Raw genomic sequence first — 27,560 nt, 5'->3', positions numbered from 1 at the left:
GGAAGGGGCAACATGACCTTTCATGAGGGGACACATGTCCAAGCTTAGTTAAGTGGAAGAACTAGTAGTAACCTTGTCCTGGCCTACCTTTGAGAGTTTATTTAAATATTTGACAACTCTTTTACTTGATTGTTGACACAGTTTTAAGTGGTGTTGCCAGCTTCGGTGCAGCTCCTGTCTTGAGAAATCTCTTACTTAGAAATGTTGAAGTACAGTACGGTATAACCACCCCACCCTAAGTGAATGCGGCTGTTTATAAAATAATCATTGATATTGGAAAATTGTAAGAGAGCTTTGAGAGAAACAAAGATAAAACAAGAGTTTCAGAAACGTTTGGATTTTTTAAAAGATTTTATTTATTCATCTGAGAGAGAGAGCGATCCAGAGAGCACAAGCCGGGGGAGGGGCAGAGGGAGAGGGAAGAGTAGACTCCCCTCTGAGCAGGGACTCTGAGGGGCCTCTCCGGGCAGGACCCTGGGCTCATGACCTGAGCTGAGGGGAGACGCTTAACCAACTGGGCCACCCAGGCGCCCAACATTTGGATTTTTATGCTTCCTGTTTTGAAACATCGTTTAGTTGATACTTTAAAAAAAAAAAAAAGGAGACTAGTTTTAGTACCAATTTATAGATAAAAGCTATTAAGTGTTGAAAATGTATGTATAAGTTGAAAATATTCTTGAACTCTCTTTGGCTTCTCTATACCACTTATGATCACAACAGCCTTAAGAAGATGCAGTTTCCAGCTCCTGAGTTCCTAGGAGGTGTTTGACATATCAGATCCATCACAAAGGAATCATGGACTCCCAGGGTCACTTAACTCTGGGCTTCATAACGTAAACAACAACAACAACAAAAAGCCTCTGGGCTTCAAATCAGGCACTGAAACATTGGGAGAGATCTCCATCCAGTATTCCACAGGGAGTTTTTTTCTTGGTAAAATAGTATGTGTTTTTTTTAAAACCTTTCCCCCATGTAAAAACAATACTTTGTGATAGGCCTGATAGAGATAGAACATGATTATATAAATCTGAAGCAGCCGCAGGATTGTGCTTGGGCAGAGACCTGGCCACATGCGGTAGACGCACAAGAAATGCATCTTCTGTTCAATCATCAAGCGCTCCCTCTGCTGGTCAAATGGAATTCCTTTGTAGCCCTGCAGATACTGAGGAGAAAACCCCTGTGTCGGAAAATTAGAAAAGACAAGAGTATCCATGGTGAAAGAGGCTTTACAGGTCATCTGATCCAAACCCTTTACACACGAAGACGCTTATTATACTACTGGTATATTCCTAAGTAGACGAAGTGGGGAAAGTCAAATAATTCGTTGAAATTATGGTTGACATACAGGTAGTCTAAAAAATATTGACTGCGAGAGATAGCAAGTATGAAATTTGATAAGGTGAAAGTAATGCACATTGCAGATGCTTTTTGGTTTTAAACTGCTCCCTGCTCTTTTCAGAGAAAAAGGTAAAAGACGACTTTGGACTTGGAGTCAAACTAATGTTCGAATCGAGGTTCCACCTCTACTAGCTGTTTCTTGGTGGAGATATTTAGCTCTCTGGCTTCATATCCCTCTTCCTTAAATCGTGAGTCGTAATACTCCACTTGGTGGAGGAGAGATCACCTGTCTAAAGCATATCAGTGGGCACACAGCAGGAGCCCCAAAATTGGAGGAGAAGGAAGGATTGGCTGTGGTTGTTGCTCTAATCAACATTGTAGAGTAAGGGTAATTTCCTATCTGCCCAACAGCTTTGTACCTTGACAACGTGCAATACAACTAAGAGTTATGAATAACTACACTTTAACCATCAATTTAACACAAAATCTTTTAAAGAGGATAAATGAGGAACATTTCTTGGATAAACTGTGTTTTAAAAACACAAGCTTTTGGAGGGCCTGGGTGGCTCAGTTGGTTAAGCATCCGACTCTTGATTTCAGCTCAGGTACTGATTTCAGGGTTGTGGGATGGAGCCCCATGTGTGGGGCTCTGAGCTGAGCATGGAGCTTCCTTGGGATTCTCTCCCTCCCTCTCCCTCTGTCCCTCCCTCCCTCTCTCTCTCTCCATCTCTAAAAAATAAATAAATAAAAACACAAGTTTTTATTTGCTACCTGGAAAGTCACTTCTGGCCTATTGCTCTAATTGAGCTCAAAAAGAGAACAACTCCTTCTCTGGTTTCTCTCTTCTCACATGTCATTATGTGCAGCTAGAAGAAGCCAGCTGACACTTGGTGCTTTGCCTGGAAATCTCCCCATGGGATTCATGAGTGCATTAGGTGCCTTTTCTATTTTCCACATTAGTAAACTTTTTATTTATTTATTTATTCCCGGTGGTACTGGTAATATTTTAATGCTTGTGTTGGGTTATGGGTTCTCGGGACTTTGTTCATTTTATTATGCTTCTCAATTTACATGTCTGTTTCATATATTCCTTTGAATATATTACATATTATATATTAAAATGTTAACATGAAAAATGACATGAATCAATGTAAGATATCAAAACCACAACCTCATCAAATAATGATCTGAGTGTTTTTCCATGGCCTAGTCCTCTTTGAAAAAGTTTCTTCTGTCCTATTTTTCAACCTGAAAGTTTTCTTAAATTCGTTCTTATTCTGTCTATGGATGACGTACTTCAGGTTTTCGAGCTTCCTGAAATAACAGGCAACAGTGTGCGTGTGTGCGTGCGTGTGAGTGTATTGGAGGGGGTGCGAGAGAGGGAAGAGTCCATTCTTTTGGCAAGAGTATCTAGAGATAAGCAGTGTACAGCAGATAAGGGGATGGATTGGGGAGGCAGGAAAACTTGGGTTTGACTCTTGGTTTAAATATTCCTAGATCACTAGTGTGTGATCTTGGTCAAGTTGCTTTTGTCTCTGAGATTTGATTCCCATATCTATAAAATGAGAATAATAATGCCCACCTCACAGTGTGTGGTGCAGGTAAAATAAAACCATATAAGATTTTGGCACAGTGCCTGATATAGAATGTATATGCTTTGATTATTACTTTTTATTATAATTTTAATACGATCCTCAACTGGTCTATGACCCAAAAGATTGAGCAGCACTCTTAGAAGCAATAATTTCCCTTGATTCTGTGTATTTAGCACTCACTTACCCACAATAAATGAGCAAAATGCACATGAGCTAAATTTGTTCACTGCAACAAATAAGCACAGTATTAGATTCCGGGGATAAGTAAAGAGCTCGCTTTCAAAAGAAAAGCTGGATTCAAAAAACCTTTTTATTGAGGGGCTCCTGGGTGGCTCTGTCGTTGAGCATCTGCCTTCGGCTCAGGTCATGATCCTGGGGTTCCGGAATCGAGCCCCGCATCGGGCTCCCTGCTCCGCGGGAAGCTTGCTTCTCCCTCTCCCACTCCCCCTGCTTCTGTTCCCTCTCTCGCTGTCTCTCTGTCTGTCAAATAAATAAATAAAATCTTAAAAAAAACTTATTGAAATGTAATATTCATAAAGGACACAGATCCTAGGCGTACAGCTCAATTCATTTTCCCAAAGTGTATACTCCCTACGACATGGGGCCCAGATCAAGAAATAACATTAGCAACCCAGGCAGTGCCCCCCATCTCCCCTCTGGTCACTATCCCACTTCTCAAGGCAACTATCACCCTGACTTCCACCATTAGGGGAGACACTGACTTTTAAAATGACGAATTAAAATATAGGATGATGTCCTAGTAGAAAGTACATGAAATTTAGAGCTAGGCACACTTTAGTTCCATCCCAGCTGATCCCTGTGAAATGGAGATGCACTATTTACTAGACTGAACTGTTGTAAGGATTGGAAATACTATGGATCGAATGCCCCGCACATTACCTCCTCTTGCTGACTCAGCCTATTTCTTCTTATGAACTAAGAGACCCAGAAGATAGTTGGCGGACCTCATTACTACTTACATGAGATAGCAGATGTGAGGGCACTGTGAAAAGATGAAATATGTTCTACAAAGTGTTACGTGAAAAGATACAGTACAGCATGTGCTCTCTGGGCTTAAAATTGTTAGATAATTTCCTGTCATCTCAGTTAAAATAGTACCACAGTCCAGAGGACTCCGAATTACGGTTGTTCCAACCTATGAACCGGGTCAGACCTTGAGTGCTCTGTGTTTAGACTGGCGCCCACACTCTGCTGTCAAGAGAAAACTCGTTTTCTGAGGTGGGACGATGGCCAACATAAGCACTTAATGGCACATGTGAAGGTTCATCCTCATCAGGAGGCATCTGAAGAAATGGACTTTATGAAAAGGCAACACCATCTATTAACCAAAGGCAGCTCCTTGGCCTTCAGTAGATGGTGGCGTCATGCTGTCTGCCGGGTGGAACCGTTTCCACCCTGCGATGGATACAACGTAAGTCGTAAAAATACTTTTTTGAATGGACATAAAAAGCAGACATTCCATGCTTCAATTATAGTGCTCACACATGCCTATGTGTGCACATATCCACCACTCCTATCCCCAGGGAGGAGAATGCATAATCATGCATTAAATAAAACTACAGGGTGTGAAGGGAAAATAACTAAAGATAAGTACAGACCTAACATAGCTGGAGCATCTAGAGCACCTGACAGGTTCCAGAGGCTGTGCATTATCTCATTTAATTCTCAGAACATTCCTATAAGGTGGGTATTGCTATCTTTATTTTACTAAGAAGATGAGGCTCAGCTCAGAGAATCTGGGTAACTTGGCCATGGTGACACAGCTGGTAATTGGCAGAGCTGAAATAGGAATCCAAATCTGACTTGACCCCCCCTTCTGAGCTCCTGATAACTCGTGGTATCGTCCATCGAGATCCATAGTAACTATCTTGGAAACCCTGATAATTAACAAAGCTTATGAGAAGTATGTAGCCACCAAAATGGCTATGTCAATCTAAGAACACATAATCTTTCAGGGAACTTATTTTTAAAGGAATATAAACAACCTAGAGTGCAGTGAGAGAAGAGTGATCCCAAAGGAACTAGACCCCACGTTTGTGAGCCTGAAAAGCTAGTAACAGTAGGCCTGAAAAAATGGAGGCTCCTACGAGTTTCAATATTTGAACTGTTGGCTGTCATTACAGTACAGTTAGATATGCCTAGATACAGACACAAGCAGTGGACCTGAAACCAACGAACTAAAGCAACCAGAAAATAGCTTTTTAAAAGACAAAGAGATCTGACGGTGGCTCAGTCGGTTAAGCACCCAACTCTTGATGTAGCTCAGGTCATGATCTCAGGGTTGTGGATTGAGTCCCACCCCGGGCTCATGCGCTAGGCATGGAACCTGCTTAAGATTCTCTCTCTCCCTCTGCCCCTCCTCATGCCCCCTTCTCTCTTGCTCCCCCTCACTGAAAAAAAATAGGGGGGGAGAGAGAAAGATCTGAAAATGGAATGGGCTGCCTTGAGAGATAAAAAGATTTCCATCACTGGCAGGTTCAACAGAAGCTAGAGGACATCTCATCATGAACAATGAAATTAGGACTTGACTTGTCTCACATAATTTATGACAAATTATATGAACTAAACTCCATTAATTTAATAACAACTGGACTTTGGATAACCTTGCAAAGAGGCAGCTAGTCAACTGGGTGCAGCTGGGGCAGGAAGGGCTGGCGAAAGATGAGGGAAAACGTAGGGTTTCCATTGAAAGAGGCGCCTTTAAAAGGATCACTGTAAATGTCCTCTAGAGTGGCTGAAGCTGTCAAGTGTAAGGATCAAGCTAGGCTGACAGGAATGATTCCCACCACTCTCTCCTAGAGGAATAGAAGTGACCAGTTGTATATGGAGAAAAGCATGGAGCAGACAGATCACAGAATATGTCAGAAATAAACACGAGTCCTTATAGTAGTATCTCCTCAATTCTGGCACTCCCAATGCCCAGCAGCATCCCTACCTTGAGTGTCATGACCCTCTAGTGTCCTGATAAATTACCCTTTGCTTCAGACAGCCTCGCTTTCTCTCACTGCAATTAAGAGTCTTAGCACGTAAGTCGTATATTGTACCTTAAGCAAAACAAGGAAAAACAAAGCAGCTTTGGGAAAAGTGTATTTGTATTTCAAACTTTTAGGCCCACTGTTCCAACAAATTAAGCCTTTCCTCATCCCAAAGCTGGGTTTAGGTGCTCCTCCCGTGTGCTCCTATAAGCAGAGAGGATTGGCCAATTTGTATATACTCACTAGATTATAAATTCCACATTAACAAGGGTTTGTATTTTTTATATAACCCCTCATTTTTGATATAACCTCTCATTGATCTAATCCAGCATCTGGCATTATGTCTTTTATCAACAAATGTAGGCTTATTACTATGTTCAAAGACCGACCTTCTGTATCAGAAGATAGCAGCACATAATGGAAACAAGTGGTCTGCTATGTGGAGGCAAGCACTGCAGCAAATGAATCTCAATTTACTTACTAGCAAAATGGGAAAACAATCTTTATTCCAGCTCTACATTTCAGGTATGCACCATTTACTAAGAACCTAAGTCACCTCACACTTCCCAATTCAAGTACTGACAATCAGAGTACAATTTCTTTTACTATCTAGATATACAGGATTTCTTCTCATTTTAATCCTATGATGTTTTATGAATCTGTGGCAGAGGTGTGCCACTCAGATCCCTTTGACCGACTCACTGCCAACTGCAAGGCATGGGGCTAGGTGGCAGCCTCCAGTTGTTGGCTTTGTCAGGGTTCACACCTCAGCTTTCTGGCCACGATCCTGCTCATCGCGAGGTGGCCTCAGGCCAAAGACCCGGCAGTGATACCAGGGGCTAGCCATTTCCACCCAACTGCTCCAACAGGCAGTCTCTTCTCTGGAGTTTCCCATGGGACTGACAACTACTTTGTCAGCTCCGCATCACCGAATGGCAACATCCCCTGGTTAGCCTTGCATGTCTGCTTTACCCCTCACTGGACCATTTTGCACTTCTCACTCCACGTTAGCATCGACTCCTGGAGAATCCTGGAGTAAAATCAGACTAGTTTGTTTCCAATCTAGCCTATCAGCATAGTCTCTTTCTCATTCACTTAACTTCTGCCGATGTTAATAATAATACTTGAAAGGCTTTCCTTCAGCCTGGGCCATTTTAATTTGTATCCTAAAAGCATTTTAAGTTCAGTACAAGACACAATGATTCTTTTCTTTACATAAAACCTTGCAATTTTATCAGCAGTTATTTAAATATATTTCATTGTATTCAGCAAAGATACATTTATTTTATGATACAAACAAAAACAAAACCTTAAATAAAGGGAGCAGAGACAAAAACACACCAAACTTCAATAGCGCCATCTTGTGGTGTTTAACAGGAACTGTTCACTACTCAGTTGTTGAGGAAAAGGCCTAACGCCTGTTAATCTTCTGTCCGTCTGGTTTAACCACGGTTTTAAAATACGGCCAAACAGAAAACACAATTAAAGTTAAATCAAGCCTTTAAAGTTGGTGAGTAAATGCGGGTCTTGTTTTCCTTTTTCTGAGCCTTGAGGTAGAACCACCTCCTCTCCCCACATCTCTCATCACTATGGTACAGACCAGTAACTTCGTTAATTTTTGTTTTTGGCATTTATCAGTATCTGACATTTCACAATCATTTTCTATCTTTTGTTTATCTGGCTTCCCTACAAGAATATAAGCTCTATGAATACAGAGTCTTTATCTGTCTTATTCACCCCTATCGTCCTCAGGGCCCGTTGGCATAAAGTACTTAAAACTTTTTGAATAAATGAATCTTTTAACTTAATGGCTACATATAAATCAGCCTTGGAATTAGAAAAAAATCACCTGAGAGAGAATTTTCCTGTAAACTTAAAGATCTTGGGATAAGAAGTAATGGAGCCACTAGAGAAGTGACGTTCACAGCCAGTCAGGGAGAACCAAAAGGCCTACCTAGAAAAAGGGCAAGACCCGACTGGTGTAGAGATGTTTTTAGATGTGCTCAAAATTGTGTTAATTACTGAAAATGAATGCCTGAAGGGAGTTTTCATCTCATACAACCACATTTACAACATATATATATATATATGCAGCCCCTGCTCGAATATTTATAGGGATACAGAATTGCAACCTCACAAGACAACCTATCAATCAACTACATTTTGAGACCTTAGACCTACTAAGGGTAGCTTCAGAGAGTCACAAGAATGAATAATTATGGACCAAAAAGTTCATACCATCAGTTAATTAAATCACGTACATAGGGGCGTGTGGGTGGCTCAGTCAGTTAAGTATCTGCCTTCCACTAAGGTCATGATCCCAGCGTCCTGGGATCGAGCCCCGCGTCGGGCTCCCTGCTCTGCGGGAAGCCTGCTTCTCCCCTCTCCCACTCCCCCTGCTTGTGTTCCCTCTCTTGCTGGCTCGCTCTCTGTCAAATACGTACATACATACATACATAAAATCTTTAAAAAAATAAATCACATACATAAGTGGTCTTCTTGGCACTGTGGGCGGCACATCAGTCTCATAAAACACAAATAAAGTTACTAATTAGAAAAACTATTTATTTCTGCTCCTTTCATACAGCTTATTGTGCACAAAAACAGTCTTGCATACATATCTGAATAATGTACTGTCACACACTCTGTTTAAAGGCAAAGCACCACAGGTAAAGCTGATCATCTGTCCAGAGTTCTCAGCTTTTGGAATCTTGCTTCCTGATTTTTTACATTAATTTTTCAAAGTTGGAAATGTCATCTCCAAAAAATGTTAAGGGGGCTGTAAAAAATAATCACTTTATTCAATACTATAGTTGTAGAAATGGAGTATATTTTCTTTAAGAAATGAAAAACTAAGAAGAAAATGTTACTTAACATCGTTGGTACATCAGTATAGGCCAGCAGGAAAAAATACTGTGATAAGCTTGTCTCTTTGATACCAAGCATTCTAGTTCAAGCTTTAATGTGCTTCCGATTTTTCACTAGATGCTTCTTTTCTGCTGTTTCACTCTTTTCCCATATTTCACATCAGAGGATTGGTACAGCCTTTAAAAGTTCATTAACAGGAGCAAATCCAATATCCACTGATTTCTTCTCGAAAGGCATTTTTTAACCCATCAGATAGCCCCTGTAGGAATAAAATTCATAAACACAAAAAGTGAATATGAAGCAACATTTCGAAGCGCCCGAATTTTATGATAAATCAAACGACAATCTGAAAACGTAACTGTGTGATTCCTCCTTATGGTTTTTATTCCGCATCTTGCCTCCCCAATAAATGACTACATTACTGGGCTTCATTTCCATTATCCTTTCCCCTCAAAGGATAAAGTTACAAACCAATATGCTCCAAACCTGCAAGCAAATGAAAAGACACTCACACACCTGCAGGGCATGAAGCTCTCCTTCAACCAGGACTGACTTAAAATGCAAACACACAGCTAGGTTATCTATTTCCTCAAATCACAGAATTAACAACAAAATGACGAAGAAAGAAAGGAAAATGCCAATAGGTATACAATAATAATATGGAGAAATGGCAGGTTACACTAAGGAAATCAACTAAAAAACTGAAAAGTGCTGTTGTGTCTACTTAAGTCTAAATGTAAAAGGACCCTGAGTCAAGAAGGCAAAATTACACTTCATGTTCAGTGTCCAGCAAGTAACAGTTATCAAATAATAAATATTTGCTAAATACAAATGTCAATGTCACAGAGGCAATAAAACAAACACTTCAGAAAGTGGCCTGTCAAAAAGGAGTAAAATAATGTTTTTTAGCACATGTAGAATTAAATTTCAATTACACAGAAAAATCATGTATATGCATTCTCCTAGTCCATAAATGACATTAATTATTATTTTCTTACTTTTATTTTTTATTCCCCCTTCCTTTAGAATTTTTTCGCTGAACTAATCCTATGATCTTAGGACTTAGGCAGGAGCTCCCTAGCTTTTCTCATCAGGTTTAATAAACACCAGCTCAAACTGCTAAAAAGGCAATTTTTGCCACTCTGACTAAAACAGGCCTTTTGGGGGCAGCTGGGTGGTTCAGTCAGTTAAGCATCTGGCTATTGGTTTCAGCTCGGGTCATGATCTCAGGGTCTTGGAATTGCCAGCGCCGGGAGTCGGGCTCACGTTCAGCACAGAGTCGGCTTGAGAATCTCTTTCCCTCTCCCTCTGTCCCTCCCCCCACTCTCTCTCAAATGAATAACTAAATATTTAAAAATAAATAAATAGAAAATAAAACAAGCCTTTTGTCCTGAGTTGCATAATATCTATTCAATAGACTACTTTATACAGCTTTATAACAGACTTGCCTAGAAGTGGAAACCCATCTCTCTACTCCCACCAAACACTTTGCCTAATTTTAGGAAATCAACACATGATACAGCACGCCATCTTTTATTTTTTTAATTTTTACGATTCTTTTAGGTCAAAACTACCCTAATAGTGAAGACTCTAGAGAATCTAATGACCGTTATTTTTCAGAAGTACCAAGCACAAATGTATACCAGAGTCTCCCACCCAGTATCCAAACAACATTTCTTTAAACCTGTCCACATTTAAAAGGTACCTAACGCACATACACAATCCCACATACATTATCTTATGAATTATACGAGAAAAATTTTATTTTCAAAATGAAAACTGTTTTTCTGTAACTCTGTACTAGTACTATAAAAATATTAGGCACTAAAATTTGATTTTTCACTTTAAATGTACTGTCATACATGCAAATAGTCAAGAAATACTCATTTTTTTAGTGCCCATGTTTCTACAAAAGATATGGCACCAAATAAAGCCATGTTTTGATTTGTAAAATTTTATCTGTAGGAGAGACTTCAGGTCTCTAAAAGAGCATAAAAGAAAATATAAAACTAATAGTACCAATTCATTGCTATTGTTTTTTTCCTTTTTAAAGGCTCCTCTTACTAAAGATATCAAACTCTTTGTGAAAGACTTCAACCCTGGAGGTTATCATGCTGAATCTTATATAGCATAGCTATCCTTTATCTCAGATGCTAGCAACTTATTTTATCTGAAAACACCCTTGGTTACCAGTGTTTTTTAATGTACTTTCGTTGTTGCTGTTCCACTTATTATGCATCAAACTGTTTATATATGTTGGGACATCAAAGATCATTTGTGTGCAAAAATACAGACATATCCCCTCCTTGCTGGTGATACTAACCATGGCCCTAATGTGCGCAACATGCAGGCCCATAGACATGGCTCATCATCTTGTTTGGGGCCTACAAACATTCCAGAAAATGCAATACTGTTGCTTCCCTTTCTTTTCTAAAATTTGTTCGCTTCTTCCCACTCTGCACCCAGGAACCAGGCTTTAGGAGGTGCAGATGAGGAATCATATCAAAAAGGAATCATAAATTACTTCCTCTTAAAAATTTAAATAAGCTGCATGACAATTTACAGGAAGAAGCAATTATCTGTTTAGATCATTGTTCTGCTTCGATTAAATCTAAATATAATTTACACCTGGGAGATTATATATAAGGGGAGTACACCCTATTTCCTATTGTTCACTTAGTCAGCAATCTTGGATGCTGGCCTACAAATGGGGACAAGAAGACAAATATTTACATAAATAATTGAAACAGTAAGATGGAGGTAATCCAGAGAATTAAGCACCTTCTAAAGCTTTTTTTTAAAGCAGTAAATAGCTCTATTATCCTACACGTCAAATGCCTGAGCTAAACAGAAAAGCACTCACATCCTAAGGAGAGGACCTAAAACCATAAGGAAGAATGAGCAGCTTAGGTAGAATAAAAATAAATCTCGTTCTATGGGCAAAACCAGCCCACTTCTGCTATATGCCTACAAAAGTTCCATCTCTTTTGCTTAATTTGCAGTAGCCTCTTGATCTCTCTGAGAGCCTCCTCTTTTCTTGTTTTGCTATGGAAAAGTTCAGCCTCTTCTATACCAATAGACCTTTACCAACAGGGCAGAAAAAAAAAAAGAGGAACAAAAAGAGGATGCTGCAGTACGTCATTCTTCATACAATTCAGCCAATGGCCAAAACTATTTTTTTTTAAGATTCTATTTTGAATCTTAAAAAGCAAGCAAGGGGGAGGGGCAGAGGGAGAGGGAGAAGCAGAGCCCGATGCAGGACTCAATCCCAGGACCCTGGGATCATGACCTGAGCCAAAGGCAGACGCTTAACCAACTGAGCCACCCAGGTGCCCCAAAACTATTTTCCCCAAGCAACAATAAGAGCCACTGGCAGAGGAGTCTGAGCGAACTATATGGCTACACAGCTATTCAGCCGACCAAGAACGCTGCTCTCTTTTCCCACCCCGCTAAGACGCGAACATGATTGCAGCATTAAGTACTTCGGACTTCCCAGGGGAAGTCTGCCCATTCTACTCCAGACGTGTTAGAGACAATGGGCAGGTGAAGCCACAGAACAAGTGAACTTGTGACGCTCACACACATTCCTGTATTCCCTTTTAATGTCTCTTATAATAAAATAAGGGAGTATCAGTTCTAAGAAATCAGTATCATTGACACTTGATGTTTAACATATTCCCTAAAAAATGAATTTACTAAGAGCTAATCTTTGTATGGTATGTTTGCCCAAAGTTTCTGCAGTTCCTAATACATCCATAGGTGCAATCGGAATATAGGGAAATGGGATCAGACTTGCCCACATTTCAAATAACGATCTCAAATGGAATTATAAAAGTTGCCATAAAACCAATTTGTTTTTGTTTTAAAGATATTGTATGTTTTCTGAAACAAAATTTTCTTATCAGGCCTGCAAACATAAATTCCTTCCTCTTAAGAATTTAAATCCTAGATTTAGCTGCATCACACACACACAGACGCGCACGCGCGCCAAATCCTTTTTCCCAACTTTTTGGAGAGGCAGTAACTCCCTGTCCAAGGCTTAATGGGTTTTCCTCATATCAGCACTCAAAGAGCAGCAATAATATTCCCTACTATCACTATTACTACTGAAATCCCATATTTTATAGATTAACCAAAAAGCAATTTAAAGAAACAGTATCTCCAGTCAGTGATGCTACAGTAAAATAACAGTACGGAGATAATACTCAGAAAGACCTATGGATCTCAATTTTGCTACTAACCATAGCTATAACCTCAAGCAAGTCACAAATTTCTTTGGTTCTGAGAATTGTTATCTGTTTAAGTGAAGGTTAAATTAAATCTCCCATGATTTTACGTGATCCAAGTAATTATTTTACCACCTTGCAACAGAAGTTAAATTGCTGATTATACAAAGTACTTAATAACTTACGGCAGTTTCATTCTCATGAATACTCTAGCCATGAAAAAACTCAATAGGACACAGACGAATCCAATGAATAGAAGAAGAAATCTATTGAGTTTTGGAATGTTTGGTGCATTCGATCGGTCCAGGATTATAAAACCTAAACCTCCCATTGTAAACAGAAAGCTGGATGCAAGTCCTTCCATAATATACTGTCCATTTACTCTGAAAAAGACCACAGCAAAACAGTAAGTGAAAATTCCAAGAAAAATAAAATACTTGTCTTTAGATTGAAATTCCTATTTCTGCTAAAATATTTTTGTGCTAATTTTTTATTCTTACCAGTAAAACTATTTTACCACATTTCTGGGTATTCTTATCAACAAAATTTATTGAGAGCCTATTATGTATCAAGCACTATTCTAGGGTCTGGGGATACAACAACGAAAATCTGTGTCTTCATGGAGCTTTTATTCATAAAGTTTTAAAACCTCAACTAACACAACTGTCTATGTAAAATCAGTGCTGAGATTTTATTAGCTTAAAAAGCCAATTAGTGTATGTATATGAACTCTTTACCCATAACTTTTGTTTAGCTTTTAAAAATGATGGCATTTAAATTTCTATTATCAATTTCAAATTCTGAATTGGTTAGAAATGTTTCTAGAAGTTTTATGAGAATTAATAAACATCTTGGGGCCCCTAGCTGGCTCAGATGGCTAAGCATCTGTTTGGTTAAGCATCTTGGTTTTGGCTCAGTGGGTCATGGAATCAAGCCCCACGTGGGGCTCCACATTCAGCAGGGCATCTACTTGAAGAATCTCTCCCCCTGCCCCTCTCCCCACTCGTGTGTGTTTATGTTCTCTCTAAAATAAACAAATAAATCTTTTTAAAAAATCAATCAATAAAAATAATGTTTCAAAGGGAAAATTTTAAAAGCAAGCATTTTTACCCAGGGCTCCATGAACCCCACACAAGGATTTCCAGCAATCTATAAACCCTCAGAATTATATGCAAATTTTTATATATATATGTATATCTGATTTTTCTGGGAATACCGAGCTTTCAAAATTCTGAGTTCACGGATCCCCAAAAAGCAAATTCCTCTGTTAAAGGGATAATTTATACATAGGTATATGTGAAGGAAGTATGTATTTTTTGTTAGCTAACTGCTTTAACTGAAAACACAATACATGCACTAGGCTCAAAAATCAAACAGTGCCCCAATGACAACACTATGAAGGGTTCCCCTACCATCAAGATCTCCTTCCCCCACTCCCGAAGAATCACAATAATCTTTTCAGGAATATTCTATGCAGGAATACCATTAAAGTAAGTGTAAATGCAAATATATAGCTATATTTGGTAGACAGTTATCAGGTGGAGTTTATTTTATTTTTTAAAAATTTTATTTATTTATTTGACAGAGAGGGGGAGAGAGCAAGCACAAGCAGGGGGAGTGGCAGGGAGAGGGAGAAGCAGGCTCCCCACTGAGCAGGGAGCCCGATGTGGGGCTCGATCCCAGGACTCTGAGATGATGACCTGAGCCGAAGGCAGATGCTTAACTGACTGAGCCACCCAGGTGCCTCTCAAGTGGACTTTAGAAAGCAATACTGTAAGCACTGCTCAGATGAACCAAACCACACTGGAATGGTGTTTCATTACTGAAATGGAATGCCCAAATCTCCAAAATTATTATTTTTTATTTGATAGTATAATCCAGGGGTCCACAGAGTTTCTTCTTAAATGGCCAGACAGTACATGTCTTGGGCTTGCAGGCCACATGGTTTGTGTCACACATACCCCTGCAGCTTGAAAGCAGCCACAGATAGTATATAAACAAATTGGTATGTCTAGTTCCAATAAAACATGACTTACAAATAAACAGGTACCCGCAGTTTGCTGATCCCCAGAATAGCCAAAATGTATTTTAAACCAATACCTTCCTTTAAATAAGTGATCATGTCAATCACTGTGAAATATTTTATTTCCTATAAATAAGTAACATACTTCTATTCTTGCCCACTTCCTGCCATCTCTGAAGTTAGCATTTTAGCTATTATCTAAATGCAGACAGCCCCACAGGTTTCACTATATTTTTAGAAAACATCCATACCCAAGCAACCTTCCTTCCCACCAAACCATTCAAAAAGGTAAGTGTTACCTGTAGGCCAAGAAAGCTACTGGTCTCTGATGTCCATGTTCATCGGTCATAGAACCAACACTTGGAGGCTCAACAATAACATCATAAATTATTCCTATATGAAAGACAATAGTACAGATTAGAATGGATTTCTAATTTTTAAAAAGGGTTAGAGTTTGCATGTCTCTAAAGGTTCATTTATATTTCAACAGGACTGCTGTGATACATTATGATAATCAAGTGAAGCCCAGCTAATCTCCTAAACTTTAGATAAACCATTCAAAACTTCAACTCAATATTTTTGAATATTATCTCTAAAACAGGTATTTGATAAAAGAAATTCATTCAGTAACTGTTTCTAATGCTCAAGATACTCCAATTCTCCACAATAAAGGAGAGTTAATATTAAGGCTATATTTTAGTTCAAGAAAATGTTCCACATATGCTTGGATATGTTTCTATCAACTGAGAGGTAACTAGAGAAATCTTCTCACTTAAATATAAAATAAGGAGACATTTCTCAACCATACCAACAGGCAGACAAGCAATACTAGAGATTCGTGATCATTAACGTTAATGTCCATCAACATTAATAGTTTCCCCAATCTCCCATTGCCAACATCTACTCTTTACCTTTTCTACTATTCTCCAACATCCTCACTTCCAGCTTTTCTTAAGCATAGTGAGACTGTGTCTCCCTCACCCTTGACTAACAAAGCAATCACACAGGAATTCCCTAATCTCTCCACCACCACCGAATCTATAAAGTAGCATTTGCATCCATCCTTACCTCCTTCCTTCCAGCTACAAGAGAGAAAGAGTCCCTCCTCCTATCAATGTGGGATTCCTTCTGCAATGATCAGGACTTCATCCCCTTCCACCTTCTCATAGATTTGGATCCTTTGGCTAGCTCTCCTCCTGCCTGTATTTTCAACCTCTCCTTCCCTCTATCATCTCTCCCTTGACTCCAAACCCTCCTAGTTAACACCCTATTTCTATACTCCCTTTCTGAAGAAAAGTCAGACTTCCTTCTGGAAAGAAAAAAAAAAGGTAAACTTTTCTCCCCTTCCTCCTTTACCCTTCATTCTTCAACGCACTCCAACCTGGCATCTGCCTTCACGGATCTTACTCTTGCTGAAGTTGCCAGTAATCTCCATGTTGCCAAATTCAATGGACATTTTTCAGGTATCTTAGGAGGCTTCCCGGTGGCACTCAATCCAGTTTACTAAATCCATTTTCTTTGGGGGAAAATTGGCTTTTGTGACACTCCTGTCCACGTTTTCTTGTTACATCTCTAGCAGGGCCTCCTCTTCTATAAAAGCACTAAATGTTGGGAGTTCCTTAGGGCTTGAGCCTCTGACCTCTTTTTCTACATTCTCTCCTGAACTGAACTCCTCCCTTCCCAGGGTTTTCATTCCATGTGCTAAGGATTAGTGATGGTCAGTTGCCAATACCTATCAAATGTTAGCACCAGTAGAATTAGATGTAAGCTCCCTAAGAACAGGGACTTTCTCTGTGTTCTTCAATATCTGGCTTATGAGAGGGTTTCAAAAAAAACCTGTTATCAATCAATTTCAATGGAGACCTCTTTTCTCAATCCTAGACTCACAGCAGCAAACCTGACATAGTCAACTAATTGTAGTTGGCTATGTCCAACTATTACATATCCTGAAGTGACCTCTGGTTCACCGTTCCCCACCAAAAAACCTTCATCTCTTCAAGCTCCGAAAATGACCCTTCCATCTACTCAGATGCTCAAAGTTAAGATTCCTTCATACTTCATTCTCTCCAATCAATCCGTACATCCAATCAATCCATCAAGACCTACTGAATCCACTTCCAAACTATCTTTCATTATACTTTCCTCCATCTCTGCTGCCACCAACCTAGTTAGTCTCAATCAACTACAAAACCCACCTAATTGGTCTCTTGATTCCATATTTATCCATTCTTTTCCTTCTGCCCAGTATTTCCTTTCCCCCAATTCTTCAGATTTTTGGCTAACACGTCATTTCCCTAAGAACCACACTCCAATATAAACGATGTTCCCAACTCCCATTGTTTTCTCATAACTTCTTGTTCTTTCCCTTCAATGAATCTCTGGTAATTTGTAATGAAAAAAATAATTCAGTGGAAATAGATTTCTGTGATATTTAACCTGTCTCAACCATGACATTACAAGCTTCAGGAGGACAGCATCCTTATGTTTCGTTGACTATTATTCCCAGTACCTAGTGCCTGGAACTTAATAAGGGCTCAATGCATTATTTGCTGAATATTTCTCAGCAATAAATATTATTTATTGATACAAGTACACCCACAGTTTTTAGAAGGGACGCCTTTCCAGTGGCAAAACCGATTCCTTGTATGAGATACCTCATGGCCTTGGCCACTACAAGGTGTCCTTTGCAATCTGCCCCTGGGGTTGGAATGGAGAATCTCCCCGTTGCAACAATCAACAGGGAATAAGTGGACAGAAGAAAAACCGTGAGGCTTCTAACAAAGCCTTGGGCTCCAAGGGGGTAAGGGTTAGGAGAACGAGACTAGCAGATCAAAGCAGGTGAAGACTCTATTATTTTTTTTTAATCACATGCATTTTACATTTCATTTATTCAGTACAGTACCTATTAATGTGCTGAGTAAATGTTAATGCTAATGCAATGCTCGGACAGTATCTTACCAATATAAAAAATATTCAAAATGTATTTTACTTAAATGAGTACAAGTTAACTATGATTCTGAATCGAAAGTGGGGAATAGATTCAAAGTCACATTCTAGTACCAAGCCCTCATAGTTTCAGATTCTTCCCTCTTCAGTACCTATTCTTTTCACATCCATGAAAATAAAGATGTCTATGGCTAGTCCCTTAAAAACGGAGCCACTTCTGCTGTCCCTGACGTTTAAACTTCAATTTTGTAACTTCCAAATTAAGTGCTCCACATCACCAAATCTGAAAGTACAGAGCAGTCTTGAGTAAATCCTGAATCTGTGGCTTCAAAGGGTGGTGGCTGGAAGGCTAGCTGGATTGCCAACTCATCACTATACAAAACAACGCCCCTTTTGCGACTTTTTATTTGAAAAAACAAAACAAAAAACCAGGGTAAGACGTTCTGCAGATAAGTACTGCTATTTTCCTAATTCTTTAAATTCTCAACTTTTGCTCTTCAACTTTTGTTTACCTTCTGAGAATCTAACTCCAATCTCAAATATTTATCAAAACCGTGAATTCGGAAAATTCCACTGACATTTATTGTTGATCGGGGCAAAAAAGCGACACCGGACCCTTAGGTGTGAGCTAACAAACCTATGGGCTGTCAAGTCTTTTCCAAGGTTCCAGGGATTATAGACAAAGATAAAGTAAAAGTCCCAAACGCTCTTGACCAACCATGGAAGTACAACGGACAAGACTAGACTCCTCCGGGATCTTTGTCAAAAAACTTAACGGCAAGCAATAAACAGAGCAACAATACGGGCTTGGAAGATATACTGGATTCGGATCCCTAGGCTAAGACGCTAGAGGTGCGGAAAGGCAGCGGGCGTGAGAACAGTTGAGAACAATGAGAGCAGCCTCTCAGAATACCGAACAGGGCGTGAGGGCAAATAAACCTTTGAGTCGTTAATACTTGAGACCCCAGAAATTCCCTCCACCCTCCGAAAAGATCGAGAGCACAGAGATGCTTCCCCCGGCGGCCGAGAGTCGGCGGAATAGACGCGCCTCCGCGGCGGGCCGGCTCTCCGCGTCTCAGGGCCTCTCGGCCCGAGCCAGCCCGAGTTACCTCCGGTGATGAGGAAGTACGACACCACCACCAGCGCGTACACCGTCATGGCCGACGGCATGTGCACCCAGGGCGGTTTCTTCAGCTTCAGGTTGGGGCATTCAAGCACGAAGAACGGGACGCGGTACAAAGTCTCCATGCTTGTGGCGGCAGGGGCTTCTGTAGAGCTCGAGCCCCACGCGCCACCCGGAAACAGGCCCGCCCCTCCCGTTCGCCGGCGCGTGCGCTGGGAAGAGAATTACAGGTCCGCCACTTTAGAAGGCAGTTTGTCTACCTAGCGGGAAAAGAAAAAACTATGAAGAACGGATAAGTAACGTGATTTTAAGCTATGTACTTTTAAGCTTTTTGAATCATAAATTTGAATAAGAAGCTCAATTATTGCCAATGAATAAGCAGGTGATTTATGTACCTTCAAGGACCTGCAGGACGTCAGACGTGGCCAAGCGAGAGAAGCAGGGGAACCTAATCCATCGGAGCCCCTGCCACTCGCGGCAATGGGGATTGGGAAGCTGATTGGACGCGGGCGCTCTAGGTTCCCAGAGCTGCAGGATGAATGGGAACATTTGGAAAATTCTACCTTTTCTATTAGCGGATTTTTCAAGAGCCTCAGAAAGCCCCAGTTGCTGAACTTTTACTTCCCGATATAGTTGCGGGGACAGTAGTAACAATTATTACTAATAATTGCTAAACTAATATATTATCAACATTTTTAAAATATCCAATCCAGAGGTATCAGAAATATCAAGAGGACATCTCCACAGGATGCCTAAAGCTGATACTTTGACGTGACCAAAACACTATTTTAAATAACGCGTGTCCTCTACTCCACTTTGCTTCTCCCACAGCCATCCCTATCTTCATAAATGCTAAAGTCTTTCTGGCCGAAAATCTTGAAGTCATCCTGGTTTCTCTCTTTATTGAAACTCCATCTCCAAAATATCAGCAATAATGAAGTGGGTTTACAGCAGAACCAGTATTTATACATAGGAAGTTTTTTTGGGTATTATAAAGCAGAATGTTTCTGAAGTTCCCATAGTTTTATAAATAAGCAAAACTTTGGAACAATTAAAATTATGTTGCCTTAAAAAAATAAGGAAAAACACAGAAATTAAAAGTTTTTTTTTAATTTGAGAGGTACTTTCTTATTAAATTCAATTAATTAACATATGATGTATTATTAGTTTCAGAGGTAGAGGTCAATGATTCATCAGTCCTATATAATACCCAGTGCCCAGTTATCCCATTCTCTCACCCCCCCTCCCCTCCAGCAACCCTCAGTTTGTTTCCTATGATTAAGAGTCTCTTATGGTTTGTCTCCCGCTCTGATTCGTCTTGTTTTATTGTTTTCCTCTCTTCCCCTATGATCCTCTGTTTTGTTTCTTAATTTCCACATATGAGTGAGATCATATGATAATTGTCTTTCTCTGATTGACTTATTTTGCTTAGCATAATACCCTCTAGTTCCTTCCACGTCATTGCAAATGGCAAGATTTCATTTTTTTTAATGGCTGAGTAGTATATCCCATTGTATATATATACCACATCTTCTTTATCCATTCATCTGTCGATGGACACCTGGGCTCTTTCCATAGTTTGGCTATTGTGGATTTTGCTGCTATAAACATTGGGATGCAGGTGCCCCTTCCGATCATTACATTTGTATCTTTGGGGTAAATACCCAGTAGTGCAATTGCTGGTTTTCAACTTTTTGAGGAACCTCCATACTGTTTTCCAGAGTGGCTGCACCAGCTTGCATTCCCACCAACAGTGTAGGAGGGTTCCCCTTTCTCCACATCCTCGCCAACATCTGTTGTTTCCTGTGTGGTTACTTTTAGCCATTCTGACAGGTCTGATGAGGTGGTATCTCATTGTGGTTTTGATTTGTAAGAAATTAAGTTTTTAAGCTTCCCTTATAGCTTCAGGAGGGCAACCAATATTAATTAACCACTGCTTGACAGATACTATGTTAAATGATTTACACTGGTTCTCATTTAATCTTCATGATGCCTCGATTAGGGAAATACTACTATCAGCACTTTACATATGACAAAACTGAAGCTTGAGAAGTGAAACTTAAGAAGTATAGTATAGTCTGTGATTGGATGAGACCTAAAGGCAATTACTCTAAATGGAAACAAGATTTGAGATGTTTAATGTGGGTACGCTACACGTTCAGAGAAACTTCTCTAGTAACGAACTATAGAAATGATCCCTGAAAGTATAATCTTGAGATGTTTAAGATGGGACAAGTTTATCCTTCTTCCTTTACATTTTAGGACCAAATAATTCTATATACATTGTGGAAAAAACCTCGATGCTTTAAATTAAAAATATACATTTTGTAGCAAAAAATAAAACCACCTAGTCAAAACTTCACATTCATCTATTTATTGAGTTATTACTGTCACTTTTTTACTCTGTTCCAAAATGTAAGTTTGTTCCAGAAACCAATTCTTTATTATTTTTAACATCTTAAAATTTGAAATATTTTCCAACTTGACTTTGTAATATTCTATAAACCAAGTATTTTAAAAAAACCTTTTATGAATAAAAACGTACATCTGTTACCATCTGTGTCCTAACCAAAAATATTTCTGCAGAAAATGTTTTGGTTAAACACAACATAAACTCTGTAACCAAAAACCAAGGAAATAATGAATATAACCATGGACATTAGAGCATACCCTTAAGTAAACATACCATCGAATCATTCAGTGGGTGGATATTTTATATAGATGAAGAAGGGCAAATTTTGGAAGAAACACAGATTTAAAACATTATATACAGTAGAGCCTACCATTTTAAGTTACTTATACATAAAAGCAAAAATGATTAACTCTTACTATGCACAAGCAAATATACACTCAAGGAAGAAACAAGCATAAAACTGATATCTGCAAAGATTTTCATGTTTAATGTAGGAAATATTAATTAAAAGCCTAGAAGTCAGGAACGGCCCTGCCAGTCAAAAGAAGGACAATCCCACAAACAAGTTTTTAAGTAAATTTTAAACAAACTAGAGCTATCAAGACTATGGATACTATTGACTTTAGTTCTTTTGCATATGTATTAGGGAGGAAATTAATAGCTTTGTTTTTGGTTTTTTTGTCAGATAATAATACACAAGTTTAGCCCAGATTAATTTACAAAGACGTTTAGCAGCTGCGTTGACGGTCTCATGAAGCTCTGGGTTCTGTCTAAGCATGAGTATGTTTGTTTCCCCAGCTTAACTAGGCACTGGGTGCCTAATCTCATATACTTCTTCCCTTTTCTCAGAAGAGATGGGGACCTTTGAGGGCAGGCACTAGTGCTGGTGATGATAGTGTTCACCATTCATTTCTTCCTTCATTCACCAAGCATTTATAGAGAATGTAGCAGAGAACAAGCTCTGTTCTAAGCGTTGGGGTGGAGGTGGAGGAGGGACAAGCTAACCAATGCCAGATTCCTGCCTCGAGAAACTGTCATTCTGATCAGGGGAGAAACACACACAAACACACAGTTAGTGGCAGGGCTGTCTGAGAAGGGCATGCTTATTGGAGTTGGGGACCAACTGCTTAGCGAGTCCTGAAGCAGGAGTTACTTATTCTTGCAGGTAGGAAACTTCAGGCTCACAGAAGAGCTCACATTTGAGCTGAGCATTGAAGGAGAAGCTACATTCCTTAAGGGTCAGGCTTTTCAGGCGTGGGGACCAGTCTGAACAAAGGCAGAGAGGTGGAAAAGTCCAAGGGGAGACAGATGGAAGAATGGCTGGAGATATGACTCTAAAAGGAAGGATGAAGCCTGAGAGTGGAGGGTCTTTTCAATGCCACGATGCACTTAGATTTTATCTAAATGGATAGATTGATAACACTGAAGGATTTTTAAAATTGAGATAATTGGTTGTGCGTTTGGAAGATGGAGGGGACAGCAGAAAGGCACAAGCTAGAGAGACCTTTCAGGACCTCATTGTAAAAGACTGGATGAGAGATGATGAGGGCATGGGATAGACTGTGGGAATACACAGAGCAGGGAGATTGGTGGTGATGGAAAGACTATATAAGATCTTTCACAGGTAGAGTCAGGTGAATTTGATCAACAAATGGATATGAGACTTTGGCACTTTGGAAAGAAAGGGCTCTGATGAAAGTGAGCTGTGTAGTAATGATCCCGGGCAACTCTGCAGCTGAGTCCAAGAGCAGGACCGAAGAAGAAGACTTCTCCTGGAGCTGGAGGAGGAGATAGGGGAAATGGCCAAGGTCAAGCAGAGCTTCCATGGATAGCCAAGAGCCAGGGTGGAGCTTCCTCCTCCCAGGGACTCTGATTATATGTGCATGACCCCATCACCCCTAACCCACTCAATACCTCTCCTGGAGCTGGAGGCTGAGGTCCTGCCATCTGCCTGATAACTATTGTTCTAGAAGGAATCTCCAGGAGGGGACCTTAGTGGATGAAGAAAGAGGCCAAAGTTAGAGATCCAGGAGTCTGCAGCATCTGGGTGATAGTGGGGGTCTTATCAGTGGATGAACATGCCTAAACATGAGATAGAGTAGGCAGGGGTTTTGTTTAGAGGGATCATCCTCCAAAAGATCTCCTTGCAGAGCTGATAAAAGCTATGAGCTTTCTTCCCAGAAAAATGCCCACACATACCCACCAAATGTAGCTAAATTATAGGAGGTTCAGTGACTGAAGTTGAAAGCGAGAGGGAAGAGAGCTGAGGATGATGCTTATGGAATCACCCGCATGATTGAGAGGATATCTCACAGTAGATACAGCTAGATCAAAGGAACAGAGTCGTGGGAGAGCAGTAGCAGAGAAGGTTCAGAAGGGGGAGTTTCCAGCAAGTCAGATGGAGTGAAACTAAACAGAAGCCACAGACTTTGTCAGTTGGTCGTTGGTGATCTTCGGCCAAGGGAGTATATTGTTAAGTACGTGATACTAGAATGACTTGAGAGTGATTTGCCTCCATTACAAGGCACAGTCCTAAGGCAGGGTATCATGATCAATGCTCATGTGAATTAGTTCATTAATTTCAGTAATATGGTGGCAGGAGAAGCCAGATTGCAGAGGGGGAAAGTGACTGGGAATTTAAAAAATAAGAGTAGTGAAGGAATATAGGATTTATCCCTCCAAACACAGCTGGGTATGAAAGGGACAGGAGAGTTGAGGTGGTAGCAGAGAAGGGTTTTTAAGGATGTTGGGACTTGGGCACGTTTGTATAAGATAAGGGGAGAAAACTGTGAAGAGAGCAGGACAGAAGGTGGCAGAAGGAGGGGAGGGTGTTAAGGAGTGGAGCAAAGTCAGGGCCATGGTGCAAAAGTGTGTGGATGGAGCCCACCAGAGGTAAAGTTTACCTTGGAAAAGATTTGAGCCATCTTCTAAAGGAAAAGAGCAGAAGATTAGAAGCATAAAGCAGCCAACACTTAGTGTGTACCATACACAGGAGTTGTATTAGGTTATCTTATTTAATCCACCCAATAGGTGTTGTTGATTCTATTTTTCAGATGAGGAAACTGAGGTTTACAGAGATTGGGCAAAATGCTCAAGTTAACACAGAAAGTGGCAGATCCCTGGCCTGTTGATTGCAAAGCCCACACCTTTACATCCCCTAAAGCTTTGTGCCAATGGATGGTTTCTATATATTCAGATATTATTATGAGTGAAGGTTGTGAAGGTTGGATTGGGGACAGAAGTAAATACTTTCAGGGGCACCTGAGTGGCTCAGTTGGTTGAGCCTCAGGCTCTTGGTTTCGGCTCAGGTCGGGATCTCAGGTCCTGGGCTGGAGCCCCCTGCTGAGCATGGAGTCTTCTTGTCCCTCTCCCTCTGCTCCTCCCTGCCCCGCCCTCCCAAAATAAAGAAATAAAATCTTTTTTAAAAAAAAGCAGAAAATACTTTCAGCCACTTTGAAGAATGCATTAGTACGCAGCATTAGGGGTCCAGATTTTTAAAAAAGTATTTACATGTATATTTTAAATTATACACACATATTTTAAATTATATCTTTCCATGTAATATATATATAATCTTCTATAATATATGTAATAAATATTTTTTACATTAAAAATTTTAAAGAAGAATAACTATAAATCCGGACATTTTTTACCTTTCCTGCAACGCTGTTGCAATTCAACAAAATAATAGTATGATTTTCTGACAGCGCCCCACATGTAATTTCTTTCTGTGGCCACAGCAGGGCAGGAGTTCTCTTTTACAGGAATCACAGTATTTTTGCCAAAATGTATTTTCAATACCTTGAGATTTACAAACGATATTTGCAAGCATAATAAAAAGGCAAACTTATTAAAAATAAACTTGCCTCAATGCTGTGATCAAATAAACTCAAGGAAACATTACACAAGATGGAAAAGGCTGCTTCCCACAGCAGTCAAGCATATCTTTAAAATGCAAATGGTTTACTCTTTTAATGATGAAAGAAAAATCTTGTGAAAGCAACATTTTCAGATGAATAAAATATCAAACCCAGGATATTTTCTTTCACATCTAGTTGCCTTGCAAATCATATAGACTTATAAAAGCAAAAAGAAATATGTATTTGTCTGGCAATTTTGAGTTATTAAATCTTAAGAAAAAAAAAGAAAGAATAATTTCCAGTTCAGCTTTTTAAAGTAAACCTAGTAGATTTCATTTTTCAATGCAGAAATTTATAAAAAATAAATAGCAAAAGTGGACCGAAACACCATGACAGATAGTCTCTGCTTTTTAAAAAATAAGATTACATGTTCAGAGTTATAAAATTCAGAAGGTACAAAGGATAAAAATATGAAAACTGAATGCCATCTTCCCCTTTTCAGGTTCCCCCTTCCCTATTTCTTCTTCCTGAAAGTAACCACTATTAATAGAGTCTTATGATGAAGAATACTTTGCAAGGAATGTTTCATCCCAAGATTGGGACAGCATAAAACAACAGACTGCCTGGATGGTTGTCAGTTAAGCATTCGACTCTGGTTTTGGCTCAGGTCATGATCTTGCGGTGGTGGAACTGAGCCCCGAGTTGGGCTTTGTGCTTAGTGCAGAGTCTGCTTCAGATTCTCTCTCCCTCTCCCTCCTGCTCTTTGTCTCTCAAATAAATAAATAAATAAATAAATAAATAAATAAATAAATAAATAAATAAATAAATAAAATCTTTAAAAAAAGTCTTCACTCTTTTCTTGAACCAAAACTCAGATTGCAATTCTGTTGCACTTGGGAAATGCAGCAGTGGCCTCAGAAGCAAAGGCCTGTGTAAATGGCCAACCATACCGTCGTCATCCCCCCCACCATCTTTCAGAGTAAACGAGAAATCAAAGTGTCTTCTCACCTCCAGAAATGATCTTCCCAGAGGTAAGGCATTTGGGTTACGTTTGAACAGCAGCTGCCCCTGCTGTCTGCCAGGAGCCCAGAGAAAAGACCTTGGTCTCCAGGGCTGTCAGTCTGGCCCTTTCATACTCACTGAAGTCGATTGAACAAAACAAAACAAAACAAAACAATTCTATCTTAGAAATGACAAGGGACTCTTTAAGACATTGATTTATCCATATTTGCACACATTGAAGAGAAAAGTATGTTTTACATATATACTGAATAAAATATCTAACTTTTTAAGAATGTTGTAAAATATTTCCATATGTACATTATATCAAAGTACTTTCCCCCCAAGTTCGGTTGAAAGGAAATACCCAGAGCATTAGGCCCATCAGAATAGATGTCTCCAGTTGTGGTTTTCAGATGCCCTAACGTGCTTCTGCCCAGAACTAATCAAATACAGCTTGGGATTTTCAGGCTGTGTGTGTGTGTGTGTGTGTGTGTGTGTGTGTGTGTGTGTGTGTGTGATTCCTTACAAAGAGAAAAAAATCATTTGGGATAAAATATGATAGAGGAGGATAAGGTATCAGTGGACTTTTTGGTTTATATCCAACATTTTCACTCGTTTTTAATCATTCAAATGAGAAGACTCCATCATGACCATCATGATGCACTTTGTTGGTTTCTCCATAAATACACAAGAAGGCAGTTCCTTAGTAGAAGCAGGAAAGGATCATGTATTCTGTGGTGTGGATAACACAGGATATTTAATTGAACACTCAAAATAGCTCCAGATATATTGTTTTCATTTTATAGGCGCAGTGACTAAGATTTAGAGAGGGCAAGACACTTGCTCAAAGTCACCTAATTGGTGACTAATAGGGGAACTTACGATTTAAACCCATATTTGTCTAACACCAAATCGTATATACTTTCTGCCCTATCTTGTGAAAAGGCAGCTCAAGATCCATCTCTGTGAGAATCAGCGAGGAGATCTTGTTAAAATGCAGGTTCTTGGCTGAACGTTCAGAGATTCTGACTGAGAAAGTCTTAGATGGGGCTCAGGAATCTGACCATCAGAGATTCTTCAGTGAATCTAAAGTGTGAGAACCTTTGTCCATATCGTAATGCTCAGTTTTTTAAAACAGAAAGGGACATTTCATACGACAAACCTCATTTG

General features: G+C 39.6%; 1 protein-coding gene and 1 pseudogene across 2 annotated transcripts; both read right to left on the bottom strand.

Moving 5' to 3' along the window:
- Positions 1 to 8,473: 8,473 nt before the first annotated feature.
- On the bottom strand, positions 8,474 to 19,310 carry OSTC (oligosaccharyltransferase complex non-catalytic subunit). 2 transcript variants are annotated; one of them, XM_027599731.2, is made up of 4 exons: positions 19,102 to 19,298; positions 15,346 to 15,439; positions 13,209 to 13,406; positions 8,474 to 9,056 (listed from the first exon to the last, which is right to left on the bottom strand). In XM_027599731.2, exons 1-4 carry the CDS (start codon positions 19,238 to 19,240, stop codon positions 9,038 to 9,040), a joined length of 450 nt encoding a protein of 149 aa, XP_027455532.1. In that variant the 5' UTR covers positions 19,241 to 19,298; the 3' UTR covers positions 8,474 to 9,037. The 2 variants fall into 2 exon arrangements, with proteins under 2 accessions (XP_027455532.1, XP_027455533.1); XM_027599732.2 differs by lacking the exon at positions 13,209 to 13,406 and having other exon boundaries at positions 19,102 to 19,310.
- Positions 19,311 to 21,251: 1,941 nt separating this feature from the next.
- On the bottom strand, positions 21,252 to 21,329 carry LOC113925995 (annotated as a pseudogene).
- Positions 21,330 to 27,560: the final 6,231 nt, after the last annotated feature.

The sequence above is a fragment of the Zalophus californianus genome, chromosome 2 (genome assembly GCF_009762305.2).
Source record: "Zalophus californianus isolate mZalCal1 chromosome 2, mZalCal1.pri.v2, whole genome shotgun sequence".
Lineage (NCBI taxonomy): Eukaryota > Metazoa > Chordata > Mammalia > Carnivora > Otariidae > Zalophus > Zalophus californianus.
This window is presented reverse-complemented; position numbering and strand designations above follow the sequence as displayed.